Source organism: Dromiciops gliroides, chromosome 3 (genome assembly GCF_019393635.1).
Source record: "Dromiciops gliroides isolate mDroGli1 chromosome 3, mDroGli1.pri, whole genome shotgun sequence".
Taxonomy (NCBI): domain Eukaryota; kingdom Metazoa; phylum Chordata; class Mammalia; order Microbiotheria; family Microbiotheriidae; genus Dromiciops; species Dromiciops gliroides.
Genome location: NC_057863.1, coordinates 404,440,553 through 404,462,709, shown reverse-complemented (window position 1 = coordinate 404,462,709; position 22,157 = coordinate 404,440,553). Strand labels below are relative to the sequence as shown.

The following is a 22,157-nucleotide window of genomic DNA, read 5'->3' as shown; positions in this document are numbered from 1 at the left end:
CATATGACAGCACCTCCAGATGTTATGATCCTCTTCCAGAACAAAGGACAAACAACAATGGGTAGCAGTGATTGTTAGTGAATTAAGAAGAATGGGATGAAGTTTGAGTTAGTTATGTTAGTTAATACTATTTAAATGAGTTATGATTAGGTAACTATGTATTGATTATATTCATTGTATTTAATTTATAAGATAGTTCCATGCTGTATTAGCTAGGCCTGTTCAAAGAACATATATTAAGTTGTCTTAAGAACTTGTAGTTGCAATGCTCCCTGACCCCTAGGAATCACCACTACCACTCCCAAATGACCTTTGCTTTAAAACCACAAATTGCTTGGTCTCCTAGGATACTGTTGGCTAATCCCTACTGTTTGATGGCCTGTGGAAAACCCCTGCTGAGACAGCCTGTAGGAGATGACCTGTGAAAGGATTGCTGACAGAATTGGTTGTGGTTGATTTGAACATTGCCCTGAGCCACTTGAGAACTCCACACACACACACACAAACACAAACACACAAACACACACATACTTCACACACAAACTTCTGAAGCTTAGCCTATTATCATATTAGGAATTGATGTGGGCAGGAAATTTGGGGTCTAATTGATCGTGAGTCATCCCAAAAGAATTACAAAACTCAGTGACTCAGTTTACCAAGTTTTATTGCAATGCTGTGAGTGATCATAGGGAGAGAACCAGAAAAGTGGAAAGGTATCTCTCAAATGAGGAAAGGAAAGACCGTTATATTTATAGTATGGATAAATTGATTATCAGTCTCATTATAATAATCTCCACATAGGGGTGTTACAAGGGAGGGGTTATCCTAATTTGGAGTTCCTGGGAGTCCTAAGCCAACCCCCGAGGTGGGTACCTTTTTCCGTGGAGGTGTGTTTTTAGGGTTTATAGGTCATAAGGTGAATCTGGGGACAAATTTGGCCTTTTCTGCACATGTCTCTTTCTTTTTTTTTTTTAATTAATAAAGTATTTTATTTTTTTTCCCATTACATGTAAAAATAGTTCTCAACTTTTGTTTATACAAGCTTTCCAATTTCAGATTTTTCTCCCTCCCTCCCTCCCCTCTCCCCGAGACAGCAGGCAATCTGACACAGGCCATATATACACACACACACACACACACACACACACATCATAACATTAATCCTATTTCTGCATCAGTCATGTTATAAGAGAAAAACTAGAGCAATGATGAAAAACCTCAAAATAGAAAAAACAACAGCACCAAAACCAAAAGAAATAGTATGGTTCATTCAGCATCTATACTCCACAGTTCTTTTTTTTTTTTTCTTGGATTTGGAGATCCTCTTCTATCATGAGTTCCCTGGAACTCTTCTGTACCATTGCATTGGTGAGAAGAATATAGTCCATGACAGTAGATCAACACTCAATGTTGATGATACTGTGTACAATTGATGATACTGTGTACAATGTTCTTCTGGTTCTGCTGATCTCACTCATCATCAGCCCACGCAAGACCCTCCAGGTTTCTCTGAACTCCTCCTGCTCATCATTTCTTTTCTTTTTTTTTTTTTTTAATGAGGCAATTGGGGTTAAGTGACTTGCCCAGGGTCACACAGCTAGTAAGTGTTAAGTGTCTGAGGCCAGATTTGAACTCAGGTACTCCTGACTCCAGGGCCGGTGCTCTATCCACTGCGCCACCTAGCCACCCCCCTCCTCATCATTTCTTACAGCACAATAGTATTCCATTATATTTATATACCACAACTTGTCCAGCCATTCCCCAATTGATGGGCATTCCCTCAACTTCCAATTCCTTGCCACCACATAAAGAGCAGCTATAAATATTTTTGTACATGTGGGTCCCTTTCCCTTTTCCATGATTTCTTTGGGCAAAAGACCCAAAAGTGGTATTGCTGGGTCAAAGGGTAGGGCACATATCTCTTTCTGATTCCCATGGCTAGTTTCAAAATATAATCATTTTTCATTAGAATTTCTATAGGTTGTCTTTTTCCTTTATTGTTATTTTGACCTGACCCATTCTGGTTCGTTATGGTATGGATGTTGATCACTATGGGTACAAGAACCTAACATAAGTTATCTATTAACTGGGATCTGACTCCCTTTTAGAGCTAATATCTGTATTAGAGCTTGCGTCTTAGGTTTTTCTATTAACCCCTTTTTGCCTCCTGTTTGGGACAAACTGCCTCAGTTTACTCAAATAACTCAAGGAGACCACCAAGTCAAGCAGAGACAGATTTATTACATCCTTGCGAGGACAGGCAAAACCCAGTTATAGATTGAAGTCTTGCAAAGATAGGCCCAATCCTCTAGGCCTTTATAGTAATCTTAAGGGGAGGGGGGAACCTTCATATGCACATGTTGAGCTCACAATCTAACATCCAATCCTGTCTAATCCAATGTGCATGCTTAGCTCATGATCCATGTGTGGAGGCATGTCCAAGAACAGAGGGGAAAAGGAGAGGGGGTAACAGGTCTGAGGAACGTCAAAGAAAGAGCGAGGCAGAAATCACTCCCTTATCTGACTGCAATTAATTCATGACAGGGACTGGGGTTCTGACACATGATGGATTCCAGATAGGCTGAAGACACAACTTTTATTACAGGCCATAAAACAAAGATGTAGCTGACATGTGGAAACTAAGCAGAGGTAAAGTAAATAGTGCTAATTGGTAGAACTGTGACAAGTAATAAAACTTACTGGGGGACTGGATATCTTCCAGACCCCATCCCAAAGTTTACAGAACTGACCTAAGTCTGTTATCTCATCAATAAAACTTAAAGAAGACAGTGAAAATTCAACAAGCAATTAACTTTTAGGCAAAGCAAGAGGCTAGCTATTGGGGGGGGTTCTATCTTTCAGACTCCATCCTTAGAGTTTAATCTGGCTCAAATCCATAATTATCCCATACACCTCCTACATCAGAATCTCCGTATTTCTGAAGAAACCTCCCAGGGACTTCCTAAAGGTCTATAAAATCCCTCAACCACTCATTGACTGAGGTACTTGGTTAAGAGGAAAGTCACATCTAATTGCTTAAGGAGCCCCAGTTTCCCTAATAAATTGATAAGTGAATGAGAAAGGTGAGAACAGCTGGAGCCAGAACTTTATATCTTCCACTAAACAGATGAAGAATGTTCTCCCAACACTAGATAACTAGGTAGATTTTTGAAGATCTGAGGTCATTCCATTGCTCTTTCTCCTCCAGCAATGCCATGAATTGCAGGCTCATCATAGTATTCCTGGAAGGTCCTGCCAAGGGTAGCCCCCAACACAAGGGAACTGAGACTAAAGGATGAATTACAGGGAGCTATTTATGAGATGGGACAGTTGGAGACATATGGAGAAAAAGAGCAGATGGGTGGAGTTTGCCCACAGGAGAAATGCAGGCAATCAGGACAGAAGATCAGAGGTGTAACAAACAAGGTACTGTGATTGGGCAGAAGAATACACCAGATGAAACAAAGAGCATTAATAGGCAAGTTATTTTATTCTTGTTACTAGAATATTTGCAGGAAATAACATGTTTCTGAAAAGTTTAAGTACCCATGATAAAGCAAGTGTGGATACACGGGGCAGATTGCAACATAAAGAAGCTATTTCCTTCATCTCAGAGAGATGTGTGTTATTTCTATCCTGGATTTCTCTACTATTACTATTGTTATTCAGCAGAAAATAGGGCATAAAAGCAAAGGGCATGCAGCCCATGGTCAAAGGATTCCACCCCATGACCACAGGGAAGTTTCCATGTCTCCAGTAGCTCCCATAGGTGGCAAGGGGAGCTCATCAGTGCTTGTAGGAGGAGAGGATATAAAGGGCACACGGGAAGCTGAATGGTCATGGGCAGTTTAGGTATCTCTTCCCAACCCATCCCCCAGGCATGGATATGGGTTAAACCTAATGCCTATGTGTTAAAATAATGGAATTTGGTAGACTCCCAGGGGTCCCACTTGATTAACTTAGTAGTGTTTGAATTGGGTGTGAATGAGGAACTACTATGTACACACTTAAAGGTGACTAGATCTTGAATTTAAATGTATTCAACCCTGAGGAGAGTGTGTTCTCCAAAGCTATGGACTGCAACATCAACAGGAGACTGCTCCCAGCCAATCAACTTGAAGAAACTCTCCTTTCTGGGAGAACAGGAAGTAGGAAGTTGGGCTGGCAGACAGGATCTTCCTCTTTTGGTGGCAGAATTTTGAGAGGGCTGTTAGGAAAGGAAAAGTTTCTGTCTTTCTGGCTATACCGAACAGATCCAAGCTTTAATAAATCCTTAAAAGCCTAAACTCTTGGTGAATTTATCAGTGATTTTAGCCAGTTTCCCCCCCGAACTGGGGGAACAGATAAGAACCCATATTTAGATTTTTAAACAACACACCTGCCTTCCACCTCTAGCTCCCTAGGTTTGGGGTCCTTAGAAGCTCACTAGCTTGGGCTGGGTAAAAAAATTAAGTGTTAGAAGAATTTTTTGAAGTCATCTAACACAATTAATTCTAGCTCTGCTATACAAGTCATGCATGCTCTACCTTCATGTTAATTTTCATTCTCTCCTCCCTACCTACACACAGATTAAGACACTTCAAATTAGCATCTCCCTCCCTGTTTAAAAAAGGCTCTTTAATGAGCCTTGAGATGGTTGAAAGGGGGAAAGGGGAAAAGTGAGAGCAATATCTGCTTTCCCCAGCCCTGAACTTCATGGATTTTATGCAGTGACAGATTCTGGAAACTACAAAGAATGATCTAGCACAGAAATGTTTGTGGAACTGAAAGAGGCCTTTCCTGATTCTCCCAGTTGTGCCTTCTTTCTTCCTCTCTAAATTTTATTTTTATTTATTTTGTACATATTTTGGAATTTAGTGATTTGTGAGCTTGCTGCTTTCCCCAGTAGAATGCAAGCTGCTTGTGTAAGAAGACTATCTCTTTTGTCTTTGTAGCATTAGCTCCTACCACATGCCCAACTCACGGTAGGGTCCTTAATAAATACTTGAATTGAACCAAATGGAATCCAATTGATGAGTTCCTATGGGGAATGAGTCATAACAGGGAAGGAAGGCACATCAACAGGCTTTAGCAGCATAGAGGGTAAGGAGCAGCAGCCAAAGATAAACACTTTCATTTCTACTCTCACAGGCCAAAGACAGCAAGATCCACAGATGATTTCAGGAGAGCGTTGGCTGCTTTGATGCATTCACCCAGGGAAGAATCTATAAACACAAGAAGATAAGTGCCAGGAAAAGCAGGGTTTGCTTCACCAGTCTGTATCCTATTCCCTTTTCACCCCTCCTTCCTATATTCAGTCTTTCTCCCCCTTCTTGATGTCGTTGAATTGTTTCAGTAGTGTCTGACTCTTTGTGACCCCACTTGGGATTTTGTTGGCAAAGATACCAGAGTGGTTTGCCATTTCCTCCTCTAGCTCATTTTACACATGAGGAACTGAGGCAAACAGGGTGTAGTGACTTGCCCAGGGTCACACAGCTAGTAAGCATCTGAGGCCAGATTTGAACTCAGATCCTCCTGACTTCAGGGCCACTGCTCTATCCACTGGACTACCTAAGTACCCTGACTACCATTCTGCCCTAGCTCCAGGAAACATTCATGAGGCATTTATTATGCTTAACAGAAAACAATCTAGTAGGCACTGCTATATTCCCCACAAGAATCATGCTCTCTTTTCTCATCCCTAAGTTCCCCTTTCACTTTTCCTGGCCCTACAAACACTTTCAATGTACAATATTCTTGAAGCCAGAGGAGTGGATAGTTAGATCAATCTCAGGTTCATCCTGGGGGCATCTATGGGACTAAAGTAGGAATGATGCCAGCAGCCTGGCAGAAGGAGTGTGAAGAGAGACAAGTCTACTCTGTCACCCAACCCTCTTCTTGTGTCCCCTCTATGTCCCTTATTCTCTGTGAGTCCTTCCTCTGGATTGACAGACCAAAAAAGGGGGACAGAAAGGAATCAGGCAATCAATCCCTCCATCTCCCACCCTACCTGTCTAGGTTAATGAGGTAGTATCCTGAGGGAACAGTAAGTCTCATGATGTATGAGGGACAAGGTTCTCACGGTGGAATCCTTACCAGACTGAGACTGGATCCATGCCACAGCCTTCCTCTCCAGAAGTTCCCATTCTTCTCTCTGGTTCCAACTGGACTTGTGCATCCACAGCACAGCCAAGATAGTGGCCCAGCGTGGGACGTCTTTGCTCTAGAAAATAGATACAACAAAAGGCCCCAGTGTCAGGGTACCATAGAATGGGGCAGACAAACCTTTGGATGGCTCCTAGCCCACCTAGGGCCATAGAAATAACTGATCCCAGACAGATTATCTACTTTTTCAACTTCCCTGCCCTTATTGCTTTCCTCAATGAACAAATATTTACTGAGCACCTATACATGAGCAACTATCTATGCTAAGGTTTAAGTCCTAGAAAGTACTTCCATGAAACTTTCTGTCATAGACCACGCCAAATAGGTAATAGCTCCCATCACTCTGCACAAAGGTGTATTCCTCTCCCTTGCTCCCTCTCTCTTGCTCTTCCCCCAATATATATCCCATGCTATGCCCTCCTCTCTGTGGCATCTCACCTGGTCAGGCAAAGCAGCCAATGCAGTCTGAACACTCACACCCAGAAGTGAGGCCAGGGCTTCATCTAGTTCCCAGGAACCATCTGCCTTCTGGAGGGAAACCAGCTGCAGAAGTGGAGACTCTGGAGGGGATGTGTCTGGGGGAATAAATAGTAAACTTGAATATCATTTGCACCCCCATGGCAGCTGAGGGGAAATGTCATTCTGTAAAGACCTACTAGACACAAAGCAGAATACATTGGGGGCCTAGAAGAATGGAGAGGGTTCCTTGCAGTAACCCTAGTTTGAGAGACCTTAGGCTTCATATCCAAGGGGGCTCAGACAGACACCCCCCTCCCCACCCAACAACTCCCCAAAGGCTTTGCTGAGCCCCAGGGCAATCTACCAGCTAGACCCTGCCCCAGTGCAAGCCAAGAGTCTCAGACCAGCCAGACAGCAAGGACCCACCCCCAGTGCAGGCCACCAGCTAGGAACCACCCCCATCCCAGCAGCCAGCCAGAAGCAAGACTGCATCTCTAGTACAAACCAGCATGGAACTACCTCCACCCCCCAGATCCAAGGCAAGCCAGCAACTAAGCCCTCAGGCATGGTGAAAGTACTAAGGCCCCAGAGTGAGGGCAGAAGAGGTAAGGGACAGTGCAGGAGCAGAGCCAAACAGTCACATAAAAGTGCAAAGCACAAAACAGGTAGGAAAAAATAAGCAACAAAAAAGAAGTTGGCTATGTAAAGTTACTATCATGAGAGGGATTGGCTAATATGACATAAAAGGAAAATGACAAATGCTGTAGGGGATGTGGGAAAACTGGGACACTAATGAACTGTTGGTGGAGTTGTGAATTGATCCAACCATTCTGGAGAGCAATTTGGAACTATTCACAAAGGGCTATAAAACTCTGTGTACCCTTTGATGTGGCAACACTACAGCTAGGTCTGTATCCCAAAGAAAATTTTTTTTAAAGGGGAAAAGAACTTATCTGTATAAAAATATATATAGTGGCTCTTTTTGTAATAGCAAAGAATTAGAAACTGAGGGGATGCCTTACAATTGAGGTATGGCCGATTATATGCTTGTAATGGAATATTATTGTGCAATAAGAATGACAAGTAGGATGATTTCAGAAAAACCTGAAAAGACTTACATGAACTTATACAAAGTGAAGCAGAACCAGAACATTGTATACAGTAATAGCAATATTGTTTGCTAAAGAACTGTAAATGATTTTCCTATTCTCAACAATACAATAATCAAGACAATTCCAAAAGACTCATGATGAAAAAATGCCATCTCCCTCCACAGAAATAACAAATGCTGACTGAAGCATACTATTTTTCTCTTTCTCCCTTCCCTTTCTCAATCCAAATCCTTGTTCTCCTTTCTGAAGGTATTGATTACCACTTTACCATATTCTACTTGTTTGTCTTTAATTCAGTCACTATGCCCAGTTAATACTGGAGGCACCCTTATCTTCTGGGATACTTACTCTTCTATGTAATTGTAGTGTAAGGAATATAGAAATAAAATGGCTATAATTTTAGCAATTTTTGTCCATCTGGCCAAACCTTCTTAGTCTCCCTTCCTGAATCATCATCCATACCATGATCCCTAACTGTGGTTATCCTCAAAGGTGCTGCCCTAAGCCTATTTTCTCTTTATATTGAGATGAGATAACAAGCTCCCATAGATTTATCTCCATGCAGACTATGCCAGACCCATATATCTAGCCCTAATTTCTCTCCTACAGCTATAGTCTCACACAACCAAATGCCAAATAGACATTTTAAACTCAGTGACCTGTAGGCATCTCAAACACATTTTAAAAAGAACTCATTATCTTCCTTCCAAAATCCATCCTTTTTCATTATTTCTTATTTCTTTTAAGGCCATAGACATTCTTTCAGTCAACAGATTTATGATCTTGGAGTTATCCTCAATTCTTCTTATTCACCCCACACAGCCAAATCAGATGTCAAATCTTATCCTGTCTACCTCCCATAGCACTTTCTTCACTTTCTATCCACTTACTTGATCATCAACCTAGGTCATTATCCCTGGGATTATTGCAATGCCTCTCCTTACTGACTCCCCATTTTAAATCTCTCCATTCCAATCCAACCTCCAGACAACTGCAAAAGTGATTTTCCTAAAATGGAGGCCTCCCCTTATGACGTCCCTTCTTAATAAACTCCAGTGAATCCTTATAACTTCACAGATCAAATCCAAAGGAGCACTCCAGACACATCTGTGAGAGCAGATCCTAGAAAAGGATGGGGCTGTTTGGTGCCAACGTGCATGAAAAAGATTCCTCTCCTTTTATTGGGAGTCATAAAGTGTGGTGAAGACGGGAGCAGAGAAGAGAGGAGGAAAATGAGCTAATGCTTACTTAGGCACCAGGAAGAGTACCTCCTTCTGAAGAAAAGATATGAAGGACCAGAGAACAAGACAGCCAAGCAAGGCCCACAATGGCAATATGGAAACAAATTAAGTTCATTTTCTTGCCTAATACTTTTCAGAGGTAAAGCCTCAAGGAAATAATCATTTGGAACAAGAGGTCTTCAGCACACAGAGGGGTAAATGACACACAGCAGAGTGCAGAGTCTATCTCACCTCCAGCTACAGAATGCGCCTCCCCTATCACGCAAATTTGGGGAAATGCCATTTGTAAATGGCATGACTGTGGAACAGCAGACTTGACAGCCACCTTTTTTTTGAAGAGAGAGCCGACAGTTTTGAAAAATCCTATAGGGGGAATAGACCAAATTCAAAAGAAAAGAAAAAAAAAGGAAATTTACCTCTGGGAGATAGAATTGTGGATGAGTCTGAGTCACAGAGAACATAAACTCAGTCATCAAGCTCACCTCCATCAGCAGAGCATGGTGAGCCACAGGCTGTGAGAGGTGCACTAAGTTCAGACAAGTGGGAAGCAGAACCACCACCTGAAAACCAGCAGGACAGAAGTTAAATTCAAAACAGACTCAGGATCCTTGAGACAGACAGGAAGTTCAGAGAATGGAATGCTATTCTTCAGGTGTGTGACCACTGGCATGCTCTCTCTATAGCTAAGAGATCCTCTCTAAGGAACTTCTATCAATTGACATATCAAAGTAGTGCCCACACCAGCTTTTCAGTGGGTCACCAAGATTTTCTTGGTAGGGATTACTCATCTACACAACATTTTACACCCATCTGTATAACTGTAGTTTAGGGGATACAAGAATAAAATGGCAATAACTTTAGCAAGTATGACATTCTTAACCTGTAAGATTTCTGTTGCTAAATATTTCTTCACACCTCTTTATTTCTTTCTTCTCTATGATGTTGCATCGCTCTGCAACCCAAGAGCTCCTTTCCACCAAAACCCAGTTGCAACAGGAAAGCTTCACCAAAAAAGCATCTCAAAACAAGTCAGGATCGCCAGATAAGAAAATGACAGAAGATACCAGTATGATCTCTTTGTCTCTTGAATGTAAGAAAAGGGGATCAAATCCACCTTACCTCTTAGAGAATATGTGAAGGATGGGGCCCCAAAATATATAAAAGGCAATGGAATATCTCTCCTGGTGAGGGGCCCCTGAATGGGCTGGTTGAGCTCCTTATTGATAGCAATGTAGGCAGTGTGAGAAGAGACAACACCCGACTGAAGGCTGATATCCACCACTTTTTTCTTCTCTTTTGCAGCATCCTCTAAGTTTCCATCAAGAGTCTGGATCAGGGCCTTGGCAGCTAGGCGGTGAATGGTGAGTCTGAAAACAGACAATCTTCTCTGCTAACTGTGGGGACCTGGGAGGCAGTGCTAACCCCCAATGTCTAAGGCTTCCCAATAACCATGGAGAGAAGGTGGGCAATAAAAGGAAAAGATGTGTGGGTCCACAGGAGAGAGATTCATGAGAAAGGGAAGAAAAGAAGCCTCAAGAACAGGCAGGTGAAAAAGGAGGGAGGAATCACCAAGGATTCTTACTTGTCATCTGCTTTGGGATCCAGGCAGAATGGCACTGTGTTCTGGAAGCCAGCACCTTGGAGGGTGTATTGAAGGCAGACCTCACCTGCTGCCTTTTTGGACTAGAATAATATGAGCAGAGAAGTCAGAGACTACATAGCCCATTGAGGGAAGTGTCAAGGTCTAAATCACAAGCATAAGATCATAGCTCTAGAACTTTCAGTGACCTCAGAAGTCCATCCAGTCTGACCCCTTCGTTTAAATAGCAGAGAACAGAGCCCCAAAGGAGCTCAGTGACCTGTCAAGATCATAAGTCATAAGCATCTGAGGTGAGATTTGAAATCAATCCGTCAAACTCAGAGCCATTACTCTGTCCCACATATCACACTAGTCAGAATGGAGTAATCAGGCAAAAACATTTTCAAGTTCCAGGTATACCAGAAAGAAAAGAAAATTAGAGCATTTGTTCCTCACCCACTGAGGCACTCACATGCCCACCCACTGACAGAAAAGGAAAAGTCCAGGACAGTGTTTAGACATCAGCTACCACAACCACCAGCCCCAAAAGTAGAAATGTGGACTCACTGCATTTTTCCCTTTCAACTGGGCATAGATGATTAACCTCTGACCCTGGAAGATGACAGTAGGAGCTGGAGAGAGCAAGGTAGCCTTCAGCCCAGGGTGCAGAGTCCAGGTCAGGGAGATGTCCTGTACCACCGGCTGCAGGGCTCGCTTTAGGGACCTGAGGGCCTGCGGGAACAGAGAGGAGGCTGCAGATTTCTAGGTGTGAGGGACCCCTAGAAAACTGGGGTTTTGGAGATGGGGGGGGGACTTGAGAAGATAACTAAGGGTTGAGAAGATATTTCCTCCTCTTTGGTCATGTGAGAAGCCAGGCCTCAACCCTCTTCCAAACTCCTGAATGCAGCACAGCTATGTGTTTCCCCAGTTCTTTTTTGTCATTTACAGCAAAACTGGGAGAGTTGGATTTTTACACTGAAAATGAAGGTAAGTCCACGTTGTAGAGCCAGAACCTCCAGGGAAGCAAGGAAAGTTCCCAGTCTCTGAGGCTGGCCCCAGTCTTTATACCTTTCATCCCCCCCTTCATGTTCATTTCCCTTAAGCATCTGTCTGTCATGAGCAGAGTCATTCCCAGGGACCATGACTCCTGCTCCACACTCAAGAGCTCCCACATCTACAGCTGTCACATCCCAAGGCCCAGGAAGGGAAGTGTCCCACTTCCCCTCCCCACACACATTTCCCAAGCACCTAAACACAAAAAAATGCTACAGCACAGGACATGGGGACAAGGATGTATCCCTGCTCAGTTAGCTATTGTGGTGCCTCAGTCTAGAACAGATGCTTTTGGAAAAAAGATAACCATGCCACCTTGGGCTGCATTCTGTCCTTGCCCGTGATGAATTCTGCAGTGCCCCCAGCTGCCCGAGCAATGCCTTTAATAAGGCTGGTGGAAGCCCCTTCTCCAATTCCAAAGGAGAAGCACCTGTAATGAGAAACAGCTGGCTACCCAAAGGAAGTCTCAGGAAAAGGTACCTCAGTCTACTTCAGTGGGGAATTTGAGGACAAATGCCTTAGGGGTGGAGTCCTGCTGAGGGATCAGAGCCCTGCTTTAGGTACAGATCATCATCACAGAGTCACAGATGGAGAACAGGAAGAAGTCTCTGGACTATCTGGCCCAAACCCCTCATTTTCAGATGAAGAAACTGAGGCCCAGAGACATGGTGACTAAATATGTGTCAGAGACTGAATCCTGAAAACCATACCTGTGATCCTTGTTGTGGCGTTGAACTTCAGCAATGACCTGTCGGGTATTAGAAACTTCTCCATCTGTGAAGACAAAGAGCTGCAGAAGGAGAGAAGTAGCCACAGATCCTGTTAGAGCCACATCAGGTCCCTCAGCACAAGACTCAGCTGACCCAAACTACAGCAGTCATCCATCCCATGGTAGAGCAGGCTGCCTCAGTATTCAATTCCACATTAATGCAGGTCTGTAAAGAGAGGCTCCAAGGCCACTAAGCAGCACTCCTTTAGATGCAATTTCAGCTGGGATATGGGAGGAATGGGGGGGTGGCAGGGAGAGGGTAATAAGCATTTTTTTTTGGTAATAAGCATTTATGAAGCACCTAATATGTGCCAGACACTGTGCAGTATATAAGTATCTCAACAACTGTGGGGCAGCTGGCAGGTTTCAGAGCCTCCTAAAATGCTTAGTCAGGCTCTTCTGTGAGGGGGACCTTTCTCTGGAACCCTGCAAAGACTTGGAGAGCCTATGGGAGAAATAGAAAGAATGATGGACTTGTGTGTCAGTAAAGAACTGGGTACAAAGCCATCTCTATCATTTAACTAGTTCTGTGGCCATAAGCAAGTCACTCAACCCAAACTTAGTTTGCCAGGCTGTAAAGTGTAGATAATGACATCTGTTGGTCCAACCTCACAATGTCATTCTAAGAATAAAATGATATAAATAATATCATTATCATTTCTAAAATTTCTTATTTATATCAAAAATTCTTGCAAGAACTTTCAGTTATTATTGTATAGCCAATAGTTCTCATTCCTGGGGTAAGAGATGAGACAATTACAACTCCCCCACTCTGCTCTATCATTTTAACTTGACACAGAAAGATAGCACCAGACCTGGAGTCTGGAAGAGATGAGTTCAAGTCTGACCTCAGACACTTAGTAGCAATGTGACCCTGAGCAAATCACTTAATACAGATTACCTCCCAAAAAACCCTGATCACTACTGACTTCATAGAGAATTAAGTGCTAAGGAACCATCAACAAAACAAGACTTGTATCTCCTTTTCTCCCAGCCCCAGTAACTTACCTGCCGAGGGTAGCCTGGCCTGCAGACTTTGCTATAAATGTTCTTCAGTGGCTCTAAGATTTCAGTCCCTCCCAGGTTAGCTTCTAGATTCTTTACTCTCTTCATGGCCTCCTCCATGAACTGCTGTGTATATGCCACACTCTCTCTGAGATACATACATACACATAAGAAGTCCATGAGAAATGTTTCCTGACTGAGTCAGGAATTTAAGCCTATTCCCCACTCTCATACTCCCAGGCTCCAAAGACAGGTCTTATGCTACCTCTTCATATAGCTGCCTTAAAACTTCCCCTTTTAACCTCCATCCTTTCCTTCTGTGACTCTAGCCAGAGACTCACGGAAAGAATGACTCAAAGGAGGATCCAAATCCATAGATATTGAAAAAGCAACCAAGGGGTAAACTCTTCAGCAGCAAGAGCAGAGTTTCCTGAGTGAAAAGAAAGGCAGAGAAAACTTTAAAAAATAAAAACCAAGAGCAGGTAGGTGGCACTGTAATAAAGCACCAGCCCTGAATTCAGGAGGACCAGAGTCCAAATCTGGGCTCAGACACTTGACACTTACTAACTGTGTGACCCTGGGCAAGTCACTTAACCACAATTATATTACCCCCCCCAAAAAAAAAAACAAAAAAAGGCTGCCATTTTTCATTTTTGTGATACTTGGGTCTTATCCTGTTGTCCTCTCCATGATTATAGTCCTAGTCAGTTACTCTTAAAAAGGTCTTAATCAAATTAAGGCTACAATAATAAAATAGTATGTTACAAGATTAATTTAATCCAACAAATTCCATCTTTATGCCTAAAAAAGGTATATGCAAGAAAGATGTAAAAGGCAAAAGAAGCTGGTACCTTGGCACTGTCTATGCGCAACTGGCCATCTCCTTTGCTATGCACTGGGGAAGACATGCTCCCTGAGCGGTCCATGAGGAAGATAAATTCACCAGTGATCTCTCCCTGAGACTCAGGGATGCTAGGGTAGAAGCTCACCATCATAGCTGGATCTCCCATGAGGGAACCTAGCCAGAGAAAAAAATAAATAAAGCAAAATACATACCACAGGCCCCCAGAATACAAAATGATGTGGAAAAGGACCTGAATGTGAGTTGAGAGTTTCAATATTACACCATGAGCTTTAATTTTTGGTTTGGAATTTTGTCCTAGTTGCAAAAGGCCTTAAGACAACTTACAAAATAACCGATGAAGAACTGTATAGGAGTAGGAGCCACTGAACACAGGTGTAATCCCTGGACATTATGTGAACTACATCACAGAGATATATAGGACTAAAATAAGTGAAGTGATCATGAAGCAAGATCAAAAAATGATGAGTGGACAACATATGATGGATGTATGATGCCTTCTGAAACCTATGGGCAGGGGCAGCTAGGTGGCACAGTGAGTAAAGCACCAGCCCTGGATTCAGGAGGACCTGAGCTCAAATTCAGCCTCAGACACTTGACACTTACTAGCTGTGTGACCCTGGGCAAGTCAGTTACCCCTCATTGCCCCCCCACACAAAAAAAGAAACCCCACAAAAACAAAAAGAAAAAAAGAAACCTATGGGCAAGAGATGTGCAGGATGAAAATGTGTGAATACATTTCAATCTAAACCAGCAGATACTATAGCCATACTGATGACATCACTTGTTTACTTGTTAGTGAAATAAAAAACTAAACATCATGTTAATTTGTAATACTAGAGAGAAAATGACAAAAACAACCTAACAGCAGTATCAGATGTCACTAGACATCTAAGATAGGACAACCAGGCATTAAACTTGGCTTGGCCAATATCCAGAGAGTTTTCTGATGGAATAAACTAGGGATCTGTCATTAGCCCTGGATTGTTCAATTTTTTTCATCAATGACTTGGAAAGTATGACTGACCATAAAGAGGAAGGGCTAGGTAACACATCACATAAGAGACTTCCAAAAGATCTCATCCAGCTAGAACTATGTGCCCAAAGTAATCACCTTAAATTGAAGATGGATAAAATGGAAGGTGCTACCAACAAAATGAATTAGTGCAAGCACATAACAGGAAAGCTATGTTAGACAACAGCTTCTGTAAAATGATCCTGCAGTAGGCAAGAGGGTCCTTGCTATCTCTTCTAATTCTGGGATTCTAGGTCTGTGACTGTACTGCATTATGATTTTATGTTAGGTCAAAGTATAATAGTATAACATACAACAGTAAGAAGAGTATCTGTGTTCTTTCCTTAACCCTTAGCATTTCTACATTTGGCATTATAATGAAATCCTTCCTTGTTCCCTTTTAGTAAGATATTCAATCTCCCTCTTTGCCTTCCTGAGAGCACCACTGTATACCATGGTCAGAACCATCCTACAACTGTTTCAATACCTCTCTGAAATCTTTATTTCAGAGGAAGAGGAGGGAAAGCAAGTAGGACACAGGTATCCTCATGCCTGGGAGATCTATCCTCAGCAAGGTGAGCAACTTCCTGAGATTAGCTCACCTGGTTTGGCATCAGCCTGGGCCAGCTCCACAGAGACACTGGGTGTGTTCACCTCCCTGTAGTAAACCAGAATCTCAACATCCTGATCAAAACGATGCCCTTCAGCCAAGGAAACCTGAATGATGATGGGGAAGAGCAGAGCAATGATAGGAAGAGAAGGAAATTCCAGGAGCTTCCTCTGGATTCCCAGGTGAGAGAACAAGGGACTGGAGAGTTAAATTCCTATTGCTGAGTGATGCTCTGGGATGGAGTTGGTATGGAAGAAGAAAGACCTTGGTCTAGAAGGAGGGGAAGGGGATACAGTATGACCAGCGTAGAGGTGAGTTCCGGACAGTGGACAGGAACTGGTAACAAAAAGGAGGGGGGTCAAAGTATGGAAACAGGCAGGGGCACCAAGTCAATGATGCTCCCTGCCTAGAGAGTTACCTGGGCAACTGTCCTTGTCATCTTCTAAGTACTGCAGGGGACTCAGAGGACAGTTGGACTGGACCTTCTCAATGCCATGGGCAGAGCAGACATTGGCAGTGACACTAAATGTATAGGGCAGCTCCTTGCCAGCAACCCGGGGGATTTCAGAGGTGATGTTGCATGCCACAGCTGACCCGAAATGAACCACCAAATAACTCAGGACAGTGATGACCCAGCAGGAACTAAGCTCCCCCTTTCTCACCTAGGCCACAAGACCCAGGTGAACCAGATGACCATTGTTCTTCCATCCACAATCCCACACCCCCTTGCTACTGGAGGACACCAGGCTCCTCACCTTGGAGGGGATAGCGTGGATTCAAGATGGCTGGAGGACAAAACGAACAGCCCCATCTGCCTCAAGGACAGTTACTGAACATAGCTCAGAGTGACAGCAGCCTCTGGCCAGCTGGTAAATTTCCTAGACTGCAGCTGAAGATGTCACCAGGAGCTGCTATCCTGCTCCAGAAGGAAGGCTTGCTGGCCTTGGGAGATGGCATTCTCATAATCTTTCCTGGGCCTGAGGGGCAAGAGGAAGAGCAGCAAGGAGGAAGTCCTTAGGAACAAGTAAGAAGAGGAAGAAAGGGCTTTGGGGAAGAGGCAGAAGGGGAGATAATGAAAGGGGTTGGGCGAGGCAATGAGAGAGAAATGACAGCAGGGTTAGGGTAGGAAGCACCAGCCACTCAGGCTGACTTCTCTCCAAATGGTTTCAGGCAAGACACAGAGATTTAGGGTTGGAAAGCCCCTGATGACTACCTAGTTCAACCCCCTCATTTTACACAAGCAAATACAATGGGCAAAACAGCAGCTCAATGAGGACAAAAGCAACTCAGTGTTTCCACATGAGACTACACCAACTCTTACTGATTTAACATGAAGAATGCAAGGGAAGCCCTGGGTCCCATCCCTACTACCTGCTGCTTCTCTTGTATTTCTGCCACTATCCTCTTCCCATCCACCAGGGCCTGGAAGCTATAAACAGCAGAGTCTTCATCCATGGGGAACACAAAGAATGCTTCCACAGGATCAGTTTCCTCATTCTTGTAGTCCAGGGTTGCAGACACATCTGCCACAAACTCATGGATAGACACAGCCACTGAGATGCTCTTAAGAGGCACTGAAGGAAGGAAATGCACATCAGCCCTCACTTTTTAGCACCAAAAACTGCACAGAAGGGCTATAGAGTCCTGAAATTCTCTCTCCTGCTTCTTGTCCTTCTTGGACTCATAGTGGACTTACCTGGCTTCTGGGAGCGGGTGAGAAGACCACAAGGGATTTCCATGGTGAAACTCTATTTAAAAAAGAGAGAGAGAGAGAAAAAAAAAGTGAAATCCCAAAGTAATCCAAATATATTGTTCCAACACCACCCTCAACTTTTTATTGGAGCCAGAATTCTCTTCCAGAAACAATCTACATGTTTGAAAGCAAGGAAAAATGTTAGGAAAGAGGGAAAGATGGGATCAGAGAACAGAGGGCTCTCAGCCTTCGAATGGAAGCCCAGATCTAGAGACTTTCTCCTTCCCACTTAGAGCCAAACCCTCCTTACTTTGCTGACCTGAATCAGCCAGCGCCCAGTAGTGCAGATGCCATTGGTTTAAGGGAGATGCATAGCCATGGAGGCAGGAGTAAACCAAGAAATTAGGGGACCTCACATTCAGGACCAGGAGGGGCCAGATCCTATTGAAATGATTTATGCCGATGAGCCTCAGGTACACCAAACAAGACAAAAAACTGAGCCTGAGGGATGAGGCTGCAGCCCTTCTGTCCCAGCACTGATGGGGTGTAGAGAGCGTGGGACACAGAAGGGAGTGAGCCATAAAGGGAGAGAAGGAAATATGTTGCCCCATACCTAGTCTCTGGGGTTTCCCTGGAGGGACAGAAACAAAGTTGAGCCCTAGAGCCAGAACTAGAAGAGCCTCTAGACTTGCTGGGAGGGTTTGGGTGGAGATGGAAGGGTTGGAGGGAAACCCATGCACTTTAGCTAAGGCTCTATAGCCAGGGGGAGGGAGTAAAACCTCAGGTTCTGCAGAGGGAATGTCAATTACCTACCTTCTCAGAAGTACTTCTTCAGGTCTAATTTCCCAGCAAAGTGAAAGCAAATATTTTGGTTTCCCAGAAAGCCCCGCCCTCCCCAAGGCACTGACTACCAACTAACTACTCTACTTTCAAGGCATTGTCTGCAAGTTCCTTACTTACATTCATTATATAGCTCACATGGATCACCAAAAGCCGGCAAGTCAAGGATTCTCAAATGTGCTCCCTGTACCCCAGGAGTTCTCTAAAATCTTTTCAGAGCTCCCTGAAGGTTGCTATTTTCATGATACAAAGACCTTAAAATACTCGTCACTTGTCTAACCGTGTAGCTGTGGGAAGCCAGGTTTTCTTCCTAAACGGAAACCAAAACAAATCATAGTGAAGTAGGAGGTGAAAAAAGGGTTAACAGAAAAACCTAAGACCTAAGCTTTAATTCAGATATTAGCTCTAAAAGGGAGTCAGACCTTGTTTACCTATTAACATACTCATCTCTGGTCTAACTGGGTAGCTGTAGGAAGCCAGGTTTTTTCCTAAACTGAAACCAAAACAAATCATAGTAGATTAAATACAGAAGCTGATGTGAGAATCCAGCTGCCTTCAATTGAGCCAGACTGTAGAGATTTGCCAAAAAAAAAAAAAAAAGGAAAAGAAAAACAACCAACCACACTTTTCTCAGTTTTTGTTTTGCAAAATAGTTATTTCCAATAAAATTGTGTTGTGTTAAATTTAATCGATTCTTATGTTATTTTTATTAATTAATATATATATATTTTAAATTGATAAACTTGAACTCCTAACTAAAATCTCACCTTCTACAGAAAACCTTCCCAAACCCCATTTAAGAGGGCAGTGCTTGCCCTCTTTTAATTATTTCCTATTTATCCAATATAAAGTTTGCTTTGTGTATATGTTTGCTTTTTGAAAGCTCCTTGAGGGCAGGAATTAACTTTTGCCTCCCTTTTGTATGAGAAGGCCTTAGCACAAAGCCCTGCACATAAGTAGGAGCTTAATAAATGTTCATTGATTGAAACATGGATTTCTAATAGTTCATAAATGTTTACTAACCACTTAGGATATGCTTACCACTTTCCTCTGAGCTGGGACTACAAATAAGAAAGACAATCCCTTTCCCTCATACAGTTTACAGCCTGACAACCTAATTGGGGCAAGGGGACATTTAGAAAACAAGGAAGGTGTAAAAGGAGGAGGGGAGGAGACAGTAGGGCTGGGAGATAGAGAAATCCACCCTGGGCAAGTCCAATTGGCTAGGCTCTGTGCCCACTTTAAATGGAAGTTTGGGGAGTTTAGCAGAGGAAAAGGTGAAAAAATACTGGTCCTTGGATTTCCTCTATTAATGAATTAAAACTTGCACACGTCCTGATGACAGATAAAAGCAAGGGGGATCTGGCCTGGAGGAAAGTCTAGAACTTTAATCTCCTTAAACCAAAAGAAGGATAGTGCTTTTATGGAGGGTACATGGGGTGACCACCTGGAAATGGATAGTTCCTTTTGGCTGTAGGATAGGGAAAGCCTGGATGTTTGTCATATTCCTAAGAGTCCCCTAAGAGGGATTTTTTTTTTTTGACACGATGGTCCTGACCTTTGGGATTATCTTTGTCTCCTAGCTCCTGTCAGGTAGTAGCCAAGGCTAATGGACTTTCCTGCTGTAAAATTTTATCTCCCGGGCAGCTAGGTGGCGCAGTGGATAAAGCACTGGCCCTGGATTCAGGAGGACCTGACTTTAAATCCCACCTCAGACACTTGACACTTACTAGCTGTGTGACCCTGGGCAAGTCACTTAACCCTCATTGCCCGGCCAAAAAACAAACAAACAAAAAAAAAAAAAATTTTATCTCCCCTTACTTCTTAGGTGTGTCTGTTCTGATATTTAGTTGGTCAATCTAAACTTTAGTAGCCCCTTGATTCCTCCATCAGAAAAGAGAAAGAAATTAAATCCTTGGGAGCTAATGAGATCAGCTTAAGAAGGAACATAGAGGGAGAATATAAAAGACTATACTTAAATTCCCTCTGTCCTACAAGTTGACTGTGCTTGGCTAAGAGAGACCCATAGCTCAGGAAGTCCTGTTTAGAGCATATTTGCAGTCTGTCTTTTTTTAAAGCTGCTGCTGGTGTATTTCAATCCTTGATTGTTTGGTCCATTTGTATTATTCTCTATGTATTGCTCTCCAATCCACAACTGCTCAAAATTCAAAAACATTTTAAGAAATCCAGATAACAAAACTATAACCACTTCTGTGTGATCCCTGACCACAGCTGTAAGACCCTCTTCTAAGTTAGCTTACTCTAATCAGTGCTTAGGACATGTACTTGTAAGAAATCACTTATTTGATTGAACCCCTACTCTTTTCCAATCAGTATTAATCAGTTTGATATGATTCCATAGGGGTAGTGATTATAAGTTGTATATATTAGGCCCCAGAGCTGTGAACTTCAGGTTGTACATTCACTTGCTTGATCATAGGAAGATAACTAAAGGTCCTCCAGCCTTGTTTTACCTTGTCATGGTGACCAAGCCCAACATGCCAGAGGTGACTCAATTACACAGAAAACCTTCCAACTTATTTTTGTACCTCTGGACCATTCTCTGTTATCCACCATGAGCAAATGATCATCTCATGACAACTTAGCATTGCCCAACCTGAAACCCCACTGCTGACATATTTCTAGCTGTCCTTTATGATTTAGCCCACGAAGCAAGATCAGTAAGCTAATGGGATTTTGTACTTTGTATAGCCTCTTTAGAATGTTCAAGTATCAGATCTGATATTAAACCTTATGAAGATAAGTCCCTGGAAGAAGGTGACATCTCAGATCATGAGGAAGATTTGAGGTCCGCTTCATTAGAAAGGACCATGACAAGTTGTGGTATATGAATGTAATGGAATGCTATTGTGCTGTAAGAAACGATGAGCGGGAAGAGTTCAGAGAAACCTGGAGGGTCTTACATGGGCTGATGATGAGTGAGATGAGCCCAACCAGAAGAACATTGTACACCATATCATCAACATTGTGTATTGAATCTACTGTGATGGACTATATTCTTCTCACCAATGCAATGATACAGAAGAGTTCCAGGGAACTCATGATAGAAGAGGATCTCTAAATCCCGGAAAAAAAAAAAAAAAACAACTGTGGAGTATAGATGCTAAATGAACCATACTATTTCTTTGGTTTTTGGTGCTGTTGTTTTTCTATTTGGAGGTTTTTCGTCATTGCTCTGATTTTTCTCTTATAACATGACTAATGCAGAAATATGTTTAATGTTATTTTATATATATATAAAACCTATATCAGATTACCTGCTGTCTAGGAGAGGGGAGAGAGGGGAGGGAGGGAGAAAAATCTGAAATTGGAAAGCTTGTATAAACAAAAGTTGAGAACTATCTTTACATGTAACAGGAAAAAAATAAAATACTTTATTTTAAAAAAAAAAGGACCATGGATCCTTTAATAAAGTTCAATTGGCTCAGAGCTCTGCCTCAGTCTCTTTTAATATGGGTTGGACAATTTTAATCCCCACACAGCTTCCAAATAATTTAATATCTGTTGAGTAACCACCTTTGCTCCAATGACTTAAAAACTTATCCAAATCATTTTGGTGGTCATGGCAGTCATGGTGGTTTCAAGCATGGGTGGATCTCTATTGGCTTCTTTTAGATGCCATTTCAGGAAAAAACATCACTCTCAGAGAGTGACTTTACTGTCCAACATCCAGTTTTCCTGTTCAACATCCAGCAAAGTTTATTCTCACCAATCCAATCCTAGACTTTCTCAGTGTACCCTGAACTCTGATCCC

General features: G+C 42.7%; 1 protein-coding gene across 1 annotated transcript; it reads right to left on the bottom strand.

The window, feature by feature from the left end:
* Positions 1–3,280: 3,280 nt before the first annotated feature.
* LOC122746561 (von Willebrand factor A domain-containing protein 5A-like) lies at positions 3,281–18,684 on the bottom strand. The gene is given in 23 exon segments (XM_043992275.1): positions 3,281–5,204; positions 6,076–6,202; positions 6,583–6,719; positions 9,188–9,319; positions 9,439–9,516; positions 10,076–10,323; positions 10,539–10,639; positions 11,103–11,267; positions 11,904–12,018; positions 12,299–12,378; positions 13,366–13,510; positions 13,704–13,792; positions 14,214–14,380; positions 15,842–15,960; positions 16,273–16,438; positions 16,593–16,640; positions 16,643–16,672; positions 16,675–16,710; positions 16,713–16,752; positions 16,754–16,824; positions 17,220–17,423; positions 17,546–17,597; positions 18,503–18,684. Coding segments are annotated over 23 exon segments (2,436 nt in total). The 5' UTR covers positions 18,509–18,684; the 3' UTR covers positions 3,281–5,124.
* Positions 18,685–22,157: the final 3,473 nt, after the last annotated feature.